At 42.3% G+C, this 20,108-nt stretch overlaps 2 protein-coding genes across 3 annotated transcripts in view; one reads left to right on the top strand and one right to left on the bottom strand.

Moving 5' to 3' along the window:
* Window positions 1–1,726, top strand: part of LOC311356519 (glypican-5-like) — a 67,094-nt gene extending 65,368 nt beyond the window's left edge. Inside the window, exon 3 of the mRNA XM_084476310.1 lies at window positions 1,104–1,726. Coding sequence (XP_084332436.1) covers window positions 1,104–1,258 — 155 coding nt within the window. The 3' untranslated portion in view covers window positions 1,259–1,726. The remainder of the gene's footprint in view (window positions 1–1,103) is intronic.
* A 12,429-nt stretch (window positions 1,727–14,155) lies between these two features.
* The window catches only part of LOC311356499 (glypican-6-like), a 126,017-nt gene continuing 120,064 nt past the window's right edge, over window positions 14,156–20,108 (bottom strand). The window contains exons 8-9 of one of the 2 annotated variants that reach the window (XM_084476289.1): window positions 18,497–18,672; window positions 14,156–16,105 (exon numbers count right to left, since the gene is read on the bottom strand). In XM_084476289.1, the coding sequence (XP_084332415.1) occupies window positions 15,843–16,105; window positions 18,497–18,672 (439 nt within the window). In that variant the 3' untranslated portion in view covers window positions 14,156–15,842. Of the gene's footprint in view, window positions 16,106–17,628; window positions 18,155–18,496; window positions 18,673–20,108 lie in introns of those variants that run through there. The other variant, XM_084476290.1, reaches the window with a different exon arrangement.

Consider the following 20,108-nt stretch of genomic DNA (forward strand, 5'->3'; position numbering starts at 1 on the left):
GATTCAAATATATCCTACTGGTTATATTCCATTCTATTCTATCCTATTAATTGTATTATATTGAAAACTATTTCAGTCGTAAAAGGATAACTTCGGCTTTTACAACCTGAACCCTATTTTCCCATCATTTTGGGTATTAGTGACTAATGCGCAGATTCTTTATTTTTAATTTTTTTTATTGGTCCAGTATTGAGTAAGTGGGCTTTAGCCTTTGCAGCTGTGGATCGGGCTGCAATGTTTGTATTGCCTATGGGGCAATTGCCACCTGAAATGTTTGTAAAAATGTCTGTCCACATTAGTCACTTAAAGGTCCCATGACATGCCACCAGGTGTGAGTGTGATTAGCCTTTAGAAGCCGTAAACCAATAAAAAAGTTGAGGGTTCGAACCCCAAGGTCATTAGTACACCTGTAGGCATCCTTCATCACCATGCCTCACCTCCTACCTGCTCCTTAAAGACATTTATCGGAATCTCCTGTAGCTCACTGTTTACAAAAGGGTATGATCATACAAACAAGTCTATTTGATTCACCCTGAATATGTTTGTGTACGTCTTCCTTTAGCGTTTCATATGAAGCTCTGGTCAGAGTTGTGCTCAATTATCAAACATAAAAAAATAATTAAACAGCAATTGTAATTTTCCACCTGATGAAGGAGAAGTCTGTGGAACAGGATAACTGCTGTACTTTGATCACTCGGCAGAAAACGTTTCATGTTCCATTGAAAAGTGAATCAAAAGTGAAGCAACTGACATACTTTCAGAAATTACTTCAACAAAACTTTTGCTGGAAATAAGAACTGGAAGGTTGTTTTTCTGTTCTTTTTCTAGACTTATTTCAAAGCTTGGAAATGTTTTTTTATCAAATCCACTTCTATATATGGGACACACATTAGTCTGCCCATTATGTGTGTGTGTGTGTGTGTGTGTGTGTGTGTGTGTGTGTGTGTGTGTGTGTGTGTGTGTGTGTGTGTGTGTGTGTGTGTGTGTGTGTGTGTGTGTGTGTGTGTATGTGTGTTATGTTCGGTTTAGCACACACTCGATAGATGGTCTATCCCTGTATTTAAGATTTAAGCTCTAACAACTACTACGTGCTCTCTCCTCAGTGGCTCCAGACGTGGACAGCACCCTGAGGCGTGTCCCCCGACCAGACAGCGAGGACCCTGGCCCGGGCAGCAGCGGTACAGCCACACATGCGAGACGGAGCGCCCCTGTCGTGGCTCTCATACTGACTTGTCTACACATCCTGCTGGTGTTCTAACAGACACCCTGAGTTTGAAACATGACAAAGCCTCCCGCTTTAATGACTCGACACGCCCACATGAAACAAGGACCAATCACAGTGAATCCCCAGGATGAATTGCAGCACAAAGGGGGGGGGCACAACAGGGCAGGGGAGAAGGATATAACTTATGTCGCAACAGCGACACGGTGGGAACATCTCCATGAACAATGTTTTCGAGCACGCTGGCGTTGATGCGTTTATACCAGTTGAAGTCATGGCCCACAGTTGACCAGCAAGCACAGGGCGATAGAAAATGTATATTTTATATAAGATATTAATTTAACTGTATTTCAAGTTCTATGATAAGATGACTATACATGTATCAGAAGTTAATATCATTGAGATAACAGAAATGTACTTGCACCATTATTTTTACATAAAGCTGTTAAACTATAGAACTAAAGTGCATTTTTACTAACGTACAATACAGACAATACCATTATTAACCAGTCTCTTTTTGTTTGCCTTAATCGTCCCGTATACCTGCCATTCCTGACCTGTTGAATTTGCCGTAATGTCTTCAAAAGAAAAACATGGAATTTATATGCAACGTAAAATTATAAGTACAAAAATATCTATATTATTGCGAGTCTGTATAAAATACTTTTTCTTTCTTATTCCTTTCGACTTCCGAAATAGGAGTGTCAGCCAAGGCCGTCCTCGTCTCTAATAGCGGAGCAGCTCTTCACACTAATTAAATAGCTACATTTGAATGTGGAAATTGACCCGCCAGGCCGAGAGTCACCAGACACCAGGAGAGAGAGAGAGAGAGAGAGAGAGAGAGAGAGAGAGAGAGAGAGAGAGAGAGAGAGAGAGAGAGAGAGAGAGAGAGAGAGAGAGAGAGAGAGAGAGAGAGAGAGAGAGAGCAAGAGAGGGGGATGGAGGGGATTGAGGAGGGAGATAAAGAGCGAGAGGAGAGACTGGAGGAGGAGCAGAAGTCAAGGGAGAAAACTCATCTTCTTCTTACTCCTTTAGAAATACGTCCATTTCCCCAGGAGTCTATTATCCTGCACCTCCTCTCCCCCGCGGGTCTGGGTGTCAGGTGATAGCGATGGCTCCTCGTCCCTCCCTCCCTCCCCCCTTCCCTCGCAACCATTCCAATCACCGCCCGACGCCACACGGGCATGCCAGTCAGACACTAGGCTGCAGGGAGAGGGGAGGGAGGGGGGGGGGGGGGGAGAGAGAGAGTGTAAGAGTGAGAGAAAGCAATAAGCAGACAGATAGAACACTGGGGGAGATAGTGTGAGGGAGAGCTGCTGATGGAGTTAGAGAGAGAGAGTTTGAGAGAGAGAGATGGAGAGAGGGGGGGAACAAGGGCGATAGCCAGAGCGAGGGAAAATGAGGGAGAATACAGAGTAAGAGCACAAGACAGTGAAAAATGGAGAAAGAGATATTTGTTTTCTGTTGTTCACCAAGGTGGTTTTTCAGAGGCGTCTTGGTTGTTAACGCAGCCTGGGTTCGGTTTAGAGGCTCAACAATGAAAGGAATAAACACTGGGGTGGTGGTGGTGTTAAGACTCATGCTCTTGGTTCCACCCTCACCACTTCACACTGTACCCCTTGTTGACCTCCAATTATCACGTTGATTAGTACAAGCAATATCATAATCTACTCATTAGTGACATCACGAGTGAGAGTGTCCACCCAGTTGTATGTTGGGTAGATCAGCCCTACCAGTTGGACCAGTCCACAGGCTGGTAGGTCTATTTACCCATCAAACATCTGGGTGGACACTCCTACTTGTGATGTCACTAATGGGTAAATTTTGACATGGCTTGGAACGGCTAATAAACATCACAGCTGGTGGTAAAATATAGGCTCTTTAACATCGACGAGGGTTACAAATGTTATTGTTTTCCTTTTATTGACATTACACCACAGGGCGAAATAACCAAAATCCTTAAACAACAAACAAAGACACACAGAAATGAAGTGTGGTCACAGAGATTCATCTTTGATGTTTTTCAATAATCTGTAGGCCTACAAGCGCATGTGATAAATTGAAAACTTTATGTAAGTAAACTGTTTTAAGAGAAGATAAAAGTGAGAAACTAAAACCATTACCATATTTTGTTCTTTAGAGATTCTAAAGCAAACCCAGAGAATACTGACATTAGTACATAATCTGTCTTTAATATTAAATGTATCACATAGTGTAGTATATATTATATATATACTATTTTATATTATAGTATACATTATATAATACAGAGTATGCTATATGTAAGGGATAATGTATAGAACGCCGGTCATTATCGGGAAATAAGGGGCTTATTTTAGATAATGACCCGCAACGTTCTATACATTATCCCGCTTATTACACGGTTACTTGCCAAAACGAAAAAATAACTTCACACAGTGTGTCTTTTTACAATTACCATTCATAGTGTTGATCAGCAGAGAAATTGTCCGCCAAAGATGTTGACGTCGCTTAGCAACCGAGTACGCTGGGGTTGATAAGTTACCGGACTACTTGCGGAGTGATACGAAAGACGTGAATCACTCCACTTTCCTTGACAGCGGTCATTATATGCTTAGCAACGGTCATTATTGAAAAATAATTCACCACCGGAAGTCGGGAAGGCCCATGCAAGTGAACGGAGCGTTCCACAGCATTGAGAAGAGCCGTGTAATAAACTATAATATATCTCCCTCATATTTTATCATCTGAATAGGATTTGAGGATTGGATCTGCTTGTTAGCTGGAGGCATTTGGACCTTAATTTCATGGTTTATAAAAGGCAGCTTTCAACTTTGAAATGTTCTGAAGAGTTTGAGTCTATGCAGCAACCTTGCTATCAATATGCAGACATATTCCTTTCATACATTTATAGATCAGGCAGAAGCCAACCTTCATTGAGTCCTTTCAACAAACCTCTGTGTAGTAGTAATAGTAGTGATTAGTTAGCCAATGCTCGTAAAAGTAGGGACAATCAAGAGTTGGCGAAAAGATGGATCTGAGGTACCGGTGACTAGGGATGCTTGAGCCAAGCTGGATGAGGAGGAGGCGGAGGAGGAGAAGGAAAAAGGAGGAGAAGGGGAGCTCATAAAAAACTGGGATGCGTTTTCTGTGGGATCATGTAGGTGTTGCTGGTATCGACCAAAAGGGCTGCTAGGGAGACTTCAGGTTTATGTAACCGACAAAGGACAGTTTATGTTTGGGATCATGGCATGAGGTCAAACCGTGTGGCTGCAGTAGTAAACTTCATCGCTGAAGGTGACTAAACTTGCGGCAATAAACATGCTGCCTAGGTGAGCCACCTCTCCTGATCTTTTGGGGAGTCGGATCTTTAAGAATCGAAGAAGAAGTTTTCACACAATGTCACTATATAAAAGAGGTGCAAGTTGTGATTACTCAACTGGGTAATATTGTTCCCTTTATGAGATGGGAGTCTCAAAAAGTACATATTTGATTCCACTATAAGCAATCCCTTTTCTGACAAATAATCGAGATACAGATTAGTTAAAAAATATTATTTTACCCTTGAAATTACATTAAAGTGACAAAAAACAGAAAAGCCATTGTCCATTTCCAGCCCAAGGGCAGACCATATCAGGATAAAGCTGTTCAATAGAAAGAGGAAAAAAGGGTTTGGTTATTGGACTGTGAGGATGTGTCTGTGTTGTAGCTGCTAAGCAAAGTGCCGTTTGAATGAAGGGGTCACAACCTCAACCCATAGGAACTGAGTCTAATCCAGACAGCTGACCCTGGTCCATAAGTTTATGTATCTCTGAGTTCCTGCTGTCTCAGGAAATAAACGTATTAGACAATGGATCGGAAAGGGCTAAACAATGAAGAATCTTGCCTGACCTTAGTAGGCCTGGGATATATGGACAAAATACTGTATGTTGGTGATGTGTTGGTACAGGCATTTTCGATTGTGTTGTACAAAACACAAATGGCTATTTTCTAATAATGAATGCACTCCAATTCAAAGTTGTTTGTCCTGCAATACTGGTGCAATATGTTGTATTTCTTGAATAAAAATATAAGAAAGTTTTACCTTGATGGTAAATGAGTGTACTGTCGGCTCTTTGGACAGCGTCGTAAAAGCCTTGGCTTTAGAACGTGCGTGCGTCCTTTGCTAGCTGAGCTAAACGGTTGCGATGGCGGTTGTTGTGTCTTTTTTTTATATCTATGGACGAGATAGAGGAACCCGGAGGGATCTCTGCTAGAGGCCAGTTGCTGAGCACTGCAAGCAAATGCTGGAATTAATTTCTTATTCCCAGCGAGGCTTCTGCCTATCAAACAAAACGATAACCACGACCTTGACAACCGCTAACACACACCAGCACCACCAAATACGGTGTGCAACGCACTGAGATAAAAGGGTAACCATAGAGTTTACATTGTGGCCACAACACACAGTGTGTACATCAAAGATTCACACAATGTTATTTTCTTTCAGCCTAGGCCCACTCCTTCCCTTAGAAAATACAGTCCTACAGGCGTCATTTTTTTGGTATCTCATAATACGAAACTTGGTTCAGATAAAGTTTAGGCTAAATTTAGTCAGCTTAGCATTCCAACAGCTGAACAACAAAGTAAATAACCATACACCTACACTGTTGTCATTCAGCTGTTGACGCTCCAGTGTAAATAGTGTACACACACACACACACCTCTTTTTACACTGGATATATATATATACATATTTATACATCTTTTTAGGGGTCCTATTAAAACCGCATGAACCCTATTGTACTCTTTGGTATTAATTATTTTATTCCTGACTTTCTTGTCAGGAAAAAAAAAAGAAAAAAATTGTCAGGCTTGTAGAACTCGTAAAATAACTAAGGGAATCAAAGGATGGGCCAGAATAACCCGATAGTGGCCTTATTATAGCGGTGGCGCTATAATAAGGCCCGCCAGTTCAATATTTCAACACTGAATGGTACACATGCACCATTCGTCATGAACAACTTTCAAGGTGCAACCCATATGGTCAGACCATTTAGTCTTCATGCAATGGCTACAACTCGACCAAACACCCACACATAAACTGCTTTGGTGCTTGAGGTTGTAAAATCTGCAAACTTGGCACACATATAGGACCCGTCATTGTTGCTTGCAACTATATTTATATATATATTTATATGCATTTTGTCACAATGGCTGTGCCAAAGTAGGGAGAACAAACACGAGCTGGCTACTAGCAAGTGGTATTTATTTAACAATTCAATCAAGACAAACGTGTAAAGATCAGTATCAGTCATGAATGCATGTATGGATGTGTGATAATGTGTGTGCAGATCAAAATAAAATCTGGCCTACCGGTGAACAGGAATCAGTTCCCCACCAGCCTCCTTTCGCAGAATGAGGACGGTCTTTATAAGCAGAGCACACTGGCCCAGGTGTTACTCATGAAGCTGACGATCCCTCCACTCAGCATCTGTAAAAGACAACTCAAAAGAAACAGGGACACCTAGTGCCTGGGAGGAGGGATCGTCACTCTGCTGTGTGTATATATATATAGCAGAAAATGCTTCTGTCGCTCTTGTTATTTTTAAGGGCAGTCGGAGTGAAAAAAGATTGTTGATGTTGTCTCCTCTCCTCCTCCACCCTCTGCCCCCAGATCAGCTGATAACACCCCAGAACAGGAGCTCCAGTGAACCTTCTGACTCCATCTCTATATCACCACACCTTATCTCTCTCCTTCGCTCCCATGTCCTCCTCCTCCGTTCATCCCTCTCCCTGTCCCCCATCGATTCTCCTCTTCCCCACTCTTCCTATTTCTTCTTTTTATGTCGCTGTCCCTTTTTTCTTCCTCCCTCTCTCCCCTCACATTCTCTATGGGTGTCTTTGTCTCTCTCTCTCTGTATTTCTTTACCCAAACGCGATCCATCACCAAACCCAAACCCACTCCTTGGTTCTTTGTTCAATGTTTGTCTGTGTGAATACCGCCGCAGCCAGCAGCTCTCGGTTTGGTTTGAGGCAGCGTTGGCTCTGCCAAGGCTCCATCACATTCACCACAACTTGGAATTCAGATCAGACAACGGTAGTTTCAAAAGTTATTGCAGAATTCAGTGTTAAGCCCAAATCCATCCATCCCTAAGTGTCCATCATAGGTGGCATTAAGTCTATGATTGTTGAATTATTTAACTCTAATCTATCTGTCTGTCCATCTGTCTAGAGAGTGAAAGAGAGAGAGAGAGAGACAAAGAGAGATAGTTGGCGTGAGTTAACAGAGTTAACTGGTCTTCCTCAGTCAGGTCATATCTTGGCCCAGCCTATAGGCCCAGCTGGACGGCCCTGGTTTCAGACCAGGCGGTGGCTGAGGGGAGAGTGAGCGGTTACTCTGTTGTCTGTGACACATGCTAATTGAGGCGCCGAGCCGCGCTGAGGCGCAGCGGGGTCGCCGGGGAGAGAGCGCTCCGGACCTCAGAGGGGGTGTCAGCGGAGACATCACGCTGGCAGGAGCGTTCTGCTGTGGTTCTCCCTATTTATGCAGAGCCCAGAGAGAACCCAGGGGAGAGCAGGGGAGACACAGAGAAGCAGAGGGAGAGAGGGAGAGAGCGAGAGAGAGAGAGAGAGACAGTGAGAGAGAGAGAGAGAGAGAGAGAGAGAGAGAGAGAGAGAGAGAGAGAGTGAGAGAGAGGGAGTCGTCTTGATTTATTGGAAAAACTGCCCAGTCCTCTGGTTGGGCAGGATTGACTGCTGTAGATATTAAATAAATGTATGTTGCTGCTCTTCAGCTGTGATTAACGGCAGCCGAGCGAGTCTAGGGTCGCTGGTGTTAGCTTTAGGCGGAGGATGAAAATGTAATTGTCACGACTCATTTAAGAACGGCAATCAGACATTTTTAAGCCGAGACAACCCAGAGATGGCAAATCAGAGGTGTTGAGCTAGGATTATTGTAAAAGCAGCTCTTATCCATGTAATTTCTGACGGACATTGAGTGCTTACAAATGAGCCTTCAGGCAGGAACATCTCGTAGTGCTTTAATAACATAGTTCATCTCCTGCATTGGTGAGCAAGCAAGCAAGGGTAAGTGACCTGTGAGTCTGTCTCTTAACAGACGCCAAACAGTGAAACAAACATGGATCGTGGCCTGGTTTGTTTGAGTGTATCACACAAGGTTTAGGGAAGGTCGCACATAAAGTGGATCTGCTCCCTGGGTGGAGAGGACGGTTTAGATTCCTTTTAAAGCACTGCACGTTCATTCATTAGCTTCTTTTGGGGTTCGGCCCATTTAATTGGCAAACTCTTAAGGGAGTGTAAATTGAAAAGAGAGATTTAATTTCATAAGACTATTTCCAAAGGGATTCCTCTGTCTCACATGCCCTCAGCCTATTACTTGTCTTGGATAAAGCAATTACAACCCAGCGCTGGTAAGGACGTGGTTTTGCTGAGTGTGTTAACAGCCGGCTCTGATCCGATGCAATGCTGTATACCCTCCTGCTTCCACCGATCAGACTTTGAAGAGTTTTATCGCTTGGGAAGGTCGCTGAAAAGTGATCGGTATTCATGGCAGATGTACTTTTAATTTGTAGTCAGTGTTGCTGTTAACACTGGACTACATTAAAGAGACAAAGAACGGATACACCAGAGTCACCCACACACCCACACACACAATTATAATGGATTTATTGTGTACTGATTACCTGTTTACAAAAGAGACACGTTATTCTATTTCATCAACCAACATTAAGCACCCAATTTCCAATGTATCACCTTTTGATGACATTTTTTATGGATTACTTATATTGGTATTCTCACCATAGTACGTCCTTATGCTGGATAACTAATTGTATGTATTAGTAGACAACCTCAGAACTGATTATCAGCATGAAAATACAGAACAATAGAACAAAGAAGCTTATTTCTGGTTATTGCACGATATCCCAGTTTCCCCAGTCACACAACACATACACACACACACACACACACACACACACACACACACACACACACACACACACACACATACACGCACAAACGTATGCACCTACACACAAAAAGACACACACACACACACACACACACAAACGCACATGTACGTACGTACGTATGTACGCACGCACGCGCGCACACACACACACACACACACACACACACACACACACACACACACACCAGTTGCTAACAGGCTGCCACATAAACCCATGTCAGCTGAACGCATTCTGTTACTCTGAAGAGGATCTGTTGAAAGAATGAATATACACATACACATACACTAACACAGCCCTGCTCCTGTTGAGCTGACAGGCAAGAGAGAGTTGTTACCGCGCCAATAACACGTGCACGTGTGCACGTGAAGTGCACGACAACCTCAACACATTGCGGTCGAGAAACCCATATAAATAGCTTGTTTAAAGGAGAGGTGCGCATGGGGTTTAGCAGTTATGCAGGCGGAATATACACCGATTTAATATTTCCTCTTTAGCCTCAAAATAATAATTCCCAATTGATATTTTAGGACGTGTTCTTGCTGTGTGATCAGCATCTGCGCCAGAGGAGGCTAATTTAGAGAGACCACGGCGATGGTTTCCCGACTCTTCTTTCTGATATATTTCTGCAGACTGCTGACTGACATTTATGGCCCTTGTGAGTCAGCAGATCTTTGTGCATTCATCAAGGGGATAAGAGAGAGAGTGAGAGTGTGAATTGCCTGATTATGTCTGATGGCAGTTTTTTTTCCACATGCAGTAACACCGCCCACAGAGCAACTCATCAGTTACTGACCGCGCCAACATTATTATTATAGCTTTGTTTTGAGTTCCACTGCAGCTGGATGTGCAGTTGGATTTGATCAAATTGATCAAACCTGTAAGATAACAATAACAGCACATAGACTAGTTGTCAGAGTGTCCAACAGGAATGTTCTGCAGTACAGTACCTTCTCCTTAATTAAATGTGAAAAACTGTTTTTTAATGTTGTTTTGGATACAATAACTTTCTAACGTGTAATTTAATATATATGATGATGATACTATTTTAATAATAATACAAATACTAATAACATTAAGTATTAGTATTAGTATTATTATAATTATTATATTATTATGGTCACGCTTGGATTCACTAAATAAGGTTAGGAACATTGTGTTGCTTGTATCCAAGGGGAGTTTGAGTGACTTTCATACAGATGTCATATAGATGTTCCCTCAGCCATTAGTGAGGGAAATCCAAGATGAGAATCTGTTTTCGCATTGACTGCGCATGGCCCTCGTATAGCCCTCTGTGGAAGACCATCTAGATTTTGGACCCCTTCCGGCTTATTTCTGACCTATCAGGGCATCTCTTTGCAGATTGGATCTGGGAATTCTTCTTACCTGCCAATCACAGGTGCATGAATGCGAGAGAAGATGGATGTTTTTTTAGTTAAGTTTCAAGATCTTGCTCTTTCTCATTACTTCGTGTCTACATTACGTTTTAGGAGCAGGTAAGGGTTTGGACATCTTACTCAAGCATGCCTCCAAGTTAGACGGTAGACCTAAGTGAACCAACCCAGAACCTTTTGGCTCAGAGTCAAAAACCTAACCGCTGGACTACACCATCCTGCCAATAATAACATGATAAAAGCAAAACATTCTGACTAGTTGATGGCACAGCTCAGCACCTCAGGGAAGGTACATGGAGATTAATTGATGGAGTTCCGACAAGGAAAAATGTGTGTGTCTCTTCATTGAAATAATGCAACTATTTTGTAACAACAATAATTTGTCAGAACAACCACCCCAAACCCACAGTAAATAAGTATTGAAGAACACATAAAACATAAAAACCAATCATAATCATAATTCTACTGATGCATGATCTACTTTCATAGTAGAAAGCTTTCACCGTCTTCAATCTAAACCTTCTCCCCATCCTTTCTCGTATGTTTCATCCTGCCCCAAGTTACATGACCGAATAGATAGACCTTTAGCATATTTTCCACTTCCTTATTCTGCTCAGGGTTCTCGGGGTCAGGGGTGGGGAGATGAGGTTAACCCCATCTATAATGTATGTCAGAAAATATTAAATATAGCATAAATAAAAGGACATGATGTCACTTCTTCAATTAGCTGGCCAGCATTCAAGGCTACAGGGGAGACTGGTTTGGTCTGCTCCGGTTTAAACCGGATCAAACATTCAGACCTGAGGGTTTTTAATGTGAATCCAAAACCTAGAATGTCAAATAAATGGATTAAAAAACGGTCTAAATGTCAATGTTTGAGAAGTAGAATAGATTTTTCGTCATCATTAGAAACTACCAATGGAACAAACAGGGAGAGTGAAATAGGAGGTTGCGAGGGCTGTTTGAATACAAATGATCTTAATGTAGGCTAAAATTATTTATTAATATTCTACAGGGTCTGGGCGTTTTTTAGCATTATTCATTTCTAGAACTGTTCCATTTCCTAGCCCCCTGGGCAGCTCTGCTTGGGGGGGTACCTGTGAGTCCAATCCAGTGCTAATGCTGTGAGGCTTGGTTGTGTAGAATGACTGCTGTTCTTTTAGGTCGACGCAAGACATTCACCTATTACATACATTTTTTGCTTCCTTCATGTTTGTGATACTCCCAATCATGTATGACATAATAGCTGAAAAGAATCGGCTCTCTTTTCAACAAGCTATTGAGTTTAGGAAGCAAAAAACAAAAAATAGGCGAATATTGAACATCGAACCAAAAGGACCACAGCCAATGGGGATGAATGCAGACCGCATGCTGCTCCTTTGTTTAGGATTGTGAGGGTTTGGACGTCGTCCAGAATAATGATTTAGAGGTTTGTTAGGCATGAGGACGGCTTGGATGCCTTTCAATAGGCTACTGAAAGTATACTTAAAGTATTAGAGGAAAGTGAAGTATAGGACATCGGTGAAAATAGATGTCAAGCTAGGCCTGTGAGTGCAAGGGATTTGTAAGTATTATGGCTTGAATGGATTTAGAAATTGGGGGTTGGCATGTGTTTAGAGCTTTGCTCCAGCATTGGGAGCAGGCAGGCAGGGATATTTACTGAATATATTAAGTAAATCAGATATAAACAACTTGAATTAGTTAAAAGTAAAACATGAAAAGACATAACATTTGATTGGGACATGTTTGGCTTGTGTATAAGTATCATTTTTAATGATAAAAATACTGCCTAAGAACACTTATTGTAGAAGTAGTCATATCTTTTGACAACATTGGACCGTCATTACGATGAATATCTGTCATGTAATTAGCTCAGGAAGCGCAGTGTCTTATTAACAGTAAACTGAGGTGTGAATGTGAAGAATTTGTGAATTAATTTTAATTCTCTACAGACATCCACATCCTCTAGCCCTTTATTCTCATACTGTATAATTATATTTGAATTGACCTCTTATTGTATCGTATTGTATTGTTGGCTCTTCAGTGAGTATTATTGGATCACAAATTAAGCCTGGACTGCTGTTCATTTTCTGAAGTACATGGCGGTAACTTCCTCTCCCTCACTTTTGTCTCCACACTAACAAGCACTATGCAGAGAACATTGGACTGTGATAAAAGTGTTATTTAAAAAACCAACCTGGCTTATAAAACATAAATTAGAATTCACTCCACTGCTAAGAGAGCTACAGGCGTTTCTTTGGAATATACGTTCCTGTGAATTGATATATTATTGTACTAAGATATTGGTTTATTTTCCAGGAATAATGATGCCACCTTCATCCAAATGAATACACTGAATGTTCATTAGGGAATCTAAACGTTTATCTTTTTATAACCCAAACACTTTTAATGGAGAAAGTGAGCCCTTTAACGGTAGAAGCGCCTTCTATTTGCGTGTTTATCTGTGTATATTTGTTTTATTGTATTAAAACAGCATTGCCATAAGAAACAGTGAGGGAAAGCATACAAACAAGATCTCAACGGTTTTAGTTTTTTACAAAATCTTTTATTTTCTTGTCTCTTTATTCTCCGTGTACAAGAATGAGTAACAAAAGCCAAATGAGCAATCCATTGAAGTCTTTTAAAAAACAGTAAGGCATGTCTGCTTGAACTGTCGCCTCTACTTCTGTCAAGCTAAGCAGAGAGCGTTCCCACGACAGCACTTCCAAACACGCCGCAGGTTTGGTCGCATTCGGCGTCACAACAACAGAGCTACACTCGAGCGAGGGGGAAAGCAAACAATCAAAATTGATCTAAAAAATAATTTGCATAACACTTTTCCTTCTGTCAGCCAGCCACTTGAAAAAGTCTCGCCAAGACACCTGGGATGCTTTTGATTCATTTCTTCTGTGTCATTACACCAGAAGAGAAGCTTAAGAGTGGTAGTGGTGTGGAGAGGAAAACTATTATAGATATCCACGGTGAACGGTGAACATCTACACCTGCCAGAAACTGATAGCCTGGTGCACATCAACATCCCCCACAACCAGCCAGGAGATCCTCCTCTTGTAAGGACGCAGAAAATAGACTTTTATTCATCCTCAAATAAGCCCTTCGGAATCATGGGATGTGTTACATGAGGTCTGCCTCTTTACATTCTCCATAAAAACGGGTTTTATTTTAGACAGAAGCCGCCTGCCCTTCTCTCTCTCTCTCTCTCACTGGGGCTGTTAGCTGCTCTAGAGCTGTGGACTAGGTCTCCTCAGGGTGCACTCAACCTTTTCATGTCCTCCTTCTCCTCCCAGACTCCTTTTCACCTCCTCCTCCTCCTCCTCCTCCATGACTCCTCTCCTCCTCACAATCACCACTGGTGGTCTGAAGGGCTTAGGGTCCAAAAAGGCCCTGAAACAAGAGAGAGAGACTCTTCCTGCTTGCCACAGACAGGAACATACCTTCCTAACATTTCATTCAGTCTCTTGGAGTTCAACAGTTTCACAGATTGATGCATGGCTAGATTTTACTTAATTTATCAATTTTGCCACTTTTAACGTGCCATAATTGTAATTAATGAATAAAATATCGACTTTTATTTGGTTAACTGTTATCCAATGAATTAAATATTGCCAAAATGGAACATTTTTCCATTGACAAAGATTTGGATTTAATTCTAACAATATGCAGAAACACTTTTTTACCAACTTTTTTGGAGTGCAAAGTGTTCTTGCCAATCCAGTTGTCACTGCTTCCCAATCATGTCCCTGCCCGTTCTCTCGTAAATTATAAATTCACTCTCAAAAATCATAGCATTGCATCACCAAGTTGGATAGCGAAAAACCAATTTATGTTTAAGAAACCAATTGAAGTGTAGAAAACCAATTTGAGTGTATACCATGGTCCATTTCCTTGCTATTAATTAAAATAGCTGACTGAAGATACATTCTAGTCCATCATCACATAATAAAACATACTGTATCAAGAGAAAAACAAAGCAGTCTAACGTTTATAAACTCATTGATCTCTTGAAAAATAACAAAATGTGATTCACTATTACAGGATGGAAATACTTTAGATTAGGGTTTTGGACCAAAAATAGATAAAAAATAAAAATAATTAATAAATAAATAAATATATATATGTAGTGAGAGTCAAGTAAAATAAAATTGTGAAGGCTGGCATTAATTAATTAAAAGGTCAGTATATTAATTAAAACCTAATATGAATATAAATTATTCTTTATCCTATGGGGTAGATGTTAAATATATGTTGTAGAAGATTGACCCTGCAAAAATAATCAGTGCAAAATGACTTTGCTTTGTAAAGTATATCAAATAAAATCAAGTGTGCAATTACAGAAGAGCGAAAGGAATTCCTTCTTTCTGGGTCAGGCGGACACAGAGGCTTGCGGTAATCCAGCCACAAGGGAGACCATTTAACCGGCTGGGATATTTTTTCTCAAAAATAACCAATAAAACCATGCTACCACGCAAACGTACAGACACACACACACACACACACACACACACACACACACAGTAAAAAACATACTCTGTTCTGAGGGAGGGACAAGCACATTTTTCAAAACAGGAAAACGACAAGAAACAGACCAAACCAAAGTATAATGTCATTCACGTTAAAGACCGTTGATGTATTTGCACTTCTAGATTGCAGGTTCGACCAGAGGAAGGAGGCGGTGCAGAACTCACACCGATCTTCTAGAAGCGCCGACCTGGGCACTGGGGCCAAGTGTTCTTTGGGAGGTGAAGGAGAAAGAGGAGGGCTACCCTGCGACGCAGACCAATCCTTAGATCCCTAGAGGTCCCTGGAGGTCCCTATAGTTTCCTATTGATTCCCAGAGGTTCCTGAAGGTCCCTATGGGATCGTATAGATGCCTAGAGGTCCCTTTAGGTTCCTATAGATTCCTAAATGTTGCTGGAGGTGCCTATAGGTTCCTATAGATCCCTCAAGGTTCCTGGAGGTCGCTTTGGGTTCCTATAACTTCCTAGAGGTTCCTGGAGGTCCCTATGGTTTCCTATAGATTCTCAGAGGCCCCTATAGGTTACTATAGATTCCTAGAGGTTCCTGTTGGTCCCTGGTGGTCTCTAGAGGTCCCTACAGACCCCTAGAGGTTCACGGAGGTTCCCGGTGGATCCTGGAAGTTCTAAAGGTCCAATGACAAGAACCCCACCAAGCCCTCGAACCTTCTGGGAAAAAAAACACAGCTGTCTTAAGAGCGCACACTTGGTTGGTCTGGCGGCGGTCGCTGGTACCCCGCTGGTACTATCTCCACAGCGAACGAGCGACGGGGGATGAGCACGCGGCGAGGAGGAGGAGGAGTCCGGTGGTGAGGAGCAGCAGGAGGGGGGAGGGGCGATGTGTCGCAGAGTGCCCCGCTGCCGGCGCCGCCGCCCGCACGTCACTGCGGTCGGCCCTGACGACGACCGGCGCCTCGGAGCCCGCCGGGGGGAGGGGCTCCGTGGGGGTCGGGACGCAACCATCTGCCGCGCAGCCGTTACCACTGCTGGAGCCGCTGTCCTCGTCACCTGGCGGGGGGTGGGGGGGGGGGGGGGGGACACAAACACAATGACATCAACCAGAACCAAGACGGTCAGCAGCAGTATTCTCAACAGCGCCGTCGACGACGCCAACGTTGTCAGCACCAGTGCCGTAACAGCGATGGCAATTGTGTTTGAATGGTAAAGACATGCAGGAGTTAAGAGTTAGAGGAATCTTTCCATGCACCCCAGAGGTGGAAAGTTTCGATTTACGGGTAAGTGAGAGACCACCCCGGGATTTTGAATCAACACTTTTGATTGGCTAATAATAACCCAGAAGCAGATCAGTGGCAGGTGGGAGCCAAGCCGTGACATATGACCGTGACCCCTACATATGAGTACAATTCTCAAGTTATTTTCTTCATCCATTTTTGTCCTACTAAATTATAGATATAATAAAAGGGTAATACAAAAGACGTCCCAGAAAGAAGAGAAAGGTTGTGGCTCTGCTTCTTGAGATGTAAATGTTCCTGGCGTGCTGGTGTGTATGTCTCACCACCTGAGTGTGCTCTATAAATATTGTCATTATCAGTGGGAGACCGCTTTAGTTGAAGTGCATGACGGCGTTCTGCTCAGGCAAGATGCAGAGCTCAACTCACTGACACCTGAGCCCTTATTTCACAATTTAAAAAAAGGGTGTTTATGTGTGTGTGTGTGTGTGTGTGTGTGTGTGTGTGTGTGTGTGCATGTGTGTGTGTGCGTGCATGGGCGTTAGTGCATGTAAGTCAGTGTTCAAGTTTTGTTAGTGTGTATGGAAATATATATATAGTGTATATATGTTTGTGTGGTTGAATGAATGTGTGCATGCATTTGTGTGTGTGGGTCTGCGTACGTGTGCGGTGAAGTGAGTCAGTGTGTGTGTGGTGGTGGTGAGTACGTGTTTGTGTGTGTGTGTGTGTGTGTGTGTGTGCGTGTGTGTGTATGTCTGTATGTTTGCATGCGTGTGTGTGTGTGTGTGTGTGTGTGTGTGAGAGAGTTTCAGTGCATACCTGTGTGTATATGTGAGCAGTGAGGTCCAATTCTAAGGCAATCTCTGATGGTACAGATAGAGAGTTGATGGAAAAGCTTTTCTCATTCACAGTCTGGTTTTCCTGTAAAGGGAACGAGAGGCAGCTCCCGACTGCATCATATATCTCCTCTTTATGGATGCGGATAACAAGAGGAGGAGGAGGAGGAGGAGGAACGGCAGGAGGTGATAGTCTGTCCTGAACCAGCCTTGAAGCCAGGACAGCACTGTGGCAACATCCATATAATTAGAAGCAGACTAAGACCGATCCAATCAGACTACACATTAAGTTCTGATGTAACAGGTCATTGAGATTAGAGCCATTTCTCAATTCGCGTTCTCGTCTGTACTCGTGTACTTGCGTTCTCGGTAAACGTCATCCACCAGGTGTGGCATGGCACCTGGTGTAGCATGGCACCTGGTGGTGTGATTAGCCGCTACAAGCCGTTTTGGAAATCAGCCCCTTAACACATCATAGGTGTGCGCCACAAGTATTTATTATATTTTGAGAAAATGTCTGTTTAATCAGAGTAAAGCAACAAACACCTTTTAATTTTTTTAATGTAGAATTTAATCATACTTAATGATTTCTCAGTGTATTTACTACGGAAGAGGATAAGGACCATACGTAAGAAAAAGGTTCTGACTTCTGACTTTATTGTCAGAACTATGGAATTGTGAGAATAAAGGCAGAATTCTGACACATCTTAGAATTCAGACTTTTTTCTCAGGATTCTGAGAGGAAAGTCAGAATTCTGAGTTTAAAGTCAGAATTCTGAGAATAAAGTCAGAACTAATTCTTTTTTCTGTGTGTGGCCCTAATCCTCTTCTGCAATTTACTACATTTAGCTTGTTGTAAGATTCTGAATTCGCCAATTTTCTTCAAAGTTCTTACTACATCATAACCCCCGCCCCCTCTTCAATTCAACACCCGCCCAAGGGACACAGGGTCGACCCTACAGAGCTGTCATTTGTCAGCTGATGGGGGCCATCGGTTGGTGACACGGTAGACGTGTTGTTGGAGGTTGTATCTGTGCACAACAGAATAACATGTTCAACTTTGGATTTGTTAATTATTATCTTATTAACTTTCTTTGTTACACATTTTACAAAATGTAAAGTATTTGTCCAACTATTAATATCTAGATTTTGAAAAAAAATATGATTCTACTTTTTTTTTTAAATAATTGCATAAATGTATGAGATATTCTCAAGATTGAGTTAAAATTCCATTATATATTCCATTATATTCAGCCAAACTAATAAAAACCTAAAAAAAATAAAATGTGTACCATTGTAGTGTCTGGCCTCACTCGTACAAAAGACAGCATCGTTTTCAAAGTCATGTAATGCATTTCTAGCGGCAGACTTACTTGAGTCCTGGAAGTAGATGTCGTTGCCATTGTAGGCACTCTTCAGCTTGTTGGTCATGACGCGGAGGGCCATGACCTGCTGGCGGATGAAGGCGTTTGGTCTAGTGATGTCCAGCTCCACCTCGGGGTTGTGCAGCTGGTTGGTCAGACCTTCCCTCACCACGTCTGGGAAGTACCTGTACAACCAGTGCGCCATGGCAGATGCAGAGTCTTTTAGGAACAGATGGATATAGTCTAGGGGCAGATTTGAGCATGATGGGATGGCTTCCAGTCAGCTCTAGTCCCTCCTACACACATCGCCTCGTACATCCACGGTCCTATTACAGAAACAAAATCTCCCATCTCTGACTTCCTGTGAGCAGTTTACAACACAGTAAACAGTCCCCCGTGAAACAATATTCCAGAGAAGAGCATGAAGAAGAAGAATAAGGGGAGAACAAATACGCCAAGGTGAAGAAATATGGACATGGCTTTTATGTCCATATGGCTTTTTCGACAAATAATTAGACAATGAAAACACATCCTCCCTCCCCCTTGCCACTATCTGCACATTGGAAGCATCCACCTCCAGGCATTCTCCCTGTTCAGTCCTCCTATATTGGAACCTCTAAGCAAACTACTATGAAAAGAATGTTACATGATAAATGCAGAATGCATTAAGGTATGGCGGTGGAAATTCAATACAACACAACTGCCTAATGGAACAGAAGATTAATGTTTCATTTCAATTAAATTCTTCTTAGGATTCAATTTGTTTGATTCCTTGGAAGTCTGCATTATGTTAAGCACAAGGAGCTATTACTTTTTTTTTTCGAATGTGCTCTTCAAATACAATTTCCTTGTGCTTCTTTTGTTTAATACATAACATAAGCATGACTCATTGCCGAGGAAAAGAGACCTTGAGCGAATGTCTATTAAAGATGCACCCTGTTCTGTTTGCGTGGTTGGCTGCCATTAGACTGACTGGTTACTTTAGCCATTAACATGTTCTATTCCCTCACAGGCGCCTTGTTTCAGGGGTGGGAGGGGTGCCCGTCCAGAGGCAAAACGCCTGATGTGATCAGAAGATCCAAGACTTAAATGCCTAATGCATCGATGGATTCACTCAATCATCATTAAAGTCTACCCGAATATTACTCTGCTTTACTTTGCGCTGAATGCAGTGTTTCTCTAATATTGTGTGTGATCTCACCACATTGGCACTCAACTCATCAAACCCTCCATGTCTGTCCGTCTGTCTTCCCTTCTCCATCAACCATCCATCTGTCTCTGTCTCACCATCCAACTATCCACCCGAATCTATCTGAACCTTCTATCCATTCATCCGTCTCTCTATCTTTACATCCATTCATCTGACTATTTCTCTCTTTCCTATCTATCTGATTCTCTCCATACATACTTACATAACTCTTATATATATATATATATAGTCATGTATGCATTTGTCTACTTATCTCCCTCTCTCAACCTCCCTTCCTCCCTCCCTCCCCCTGTGCTTTTCAGTGAGTGATAACAGCCAGTTCAGTGCAGGGTGATCCTTCACACCCAGGGGGTGGTCCTGTAGACCCCCCTCCTACACCTCTGTCTGAACTGCCTACAACTAAGGTGTACT

Source organism: Micromesistius poutassou, assembly GCF_964030765.1.
Source record: "Micromesistius poutassou genome assembly, chromosome: 12".
NCBI lineage: Eukaryota > Metazoa > Chordata > Actinopteri > Gadiformes > Gadidae > Micromesistius > Micromesistius poutassou.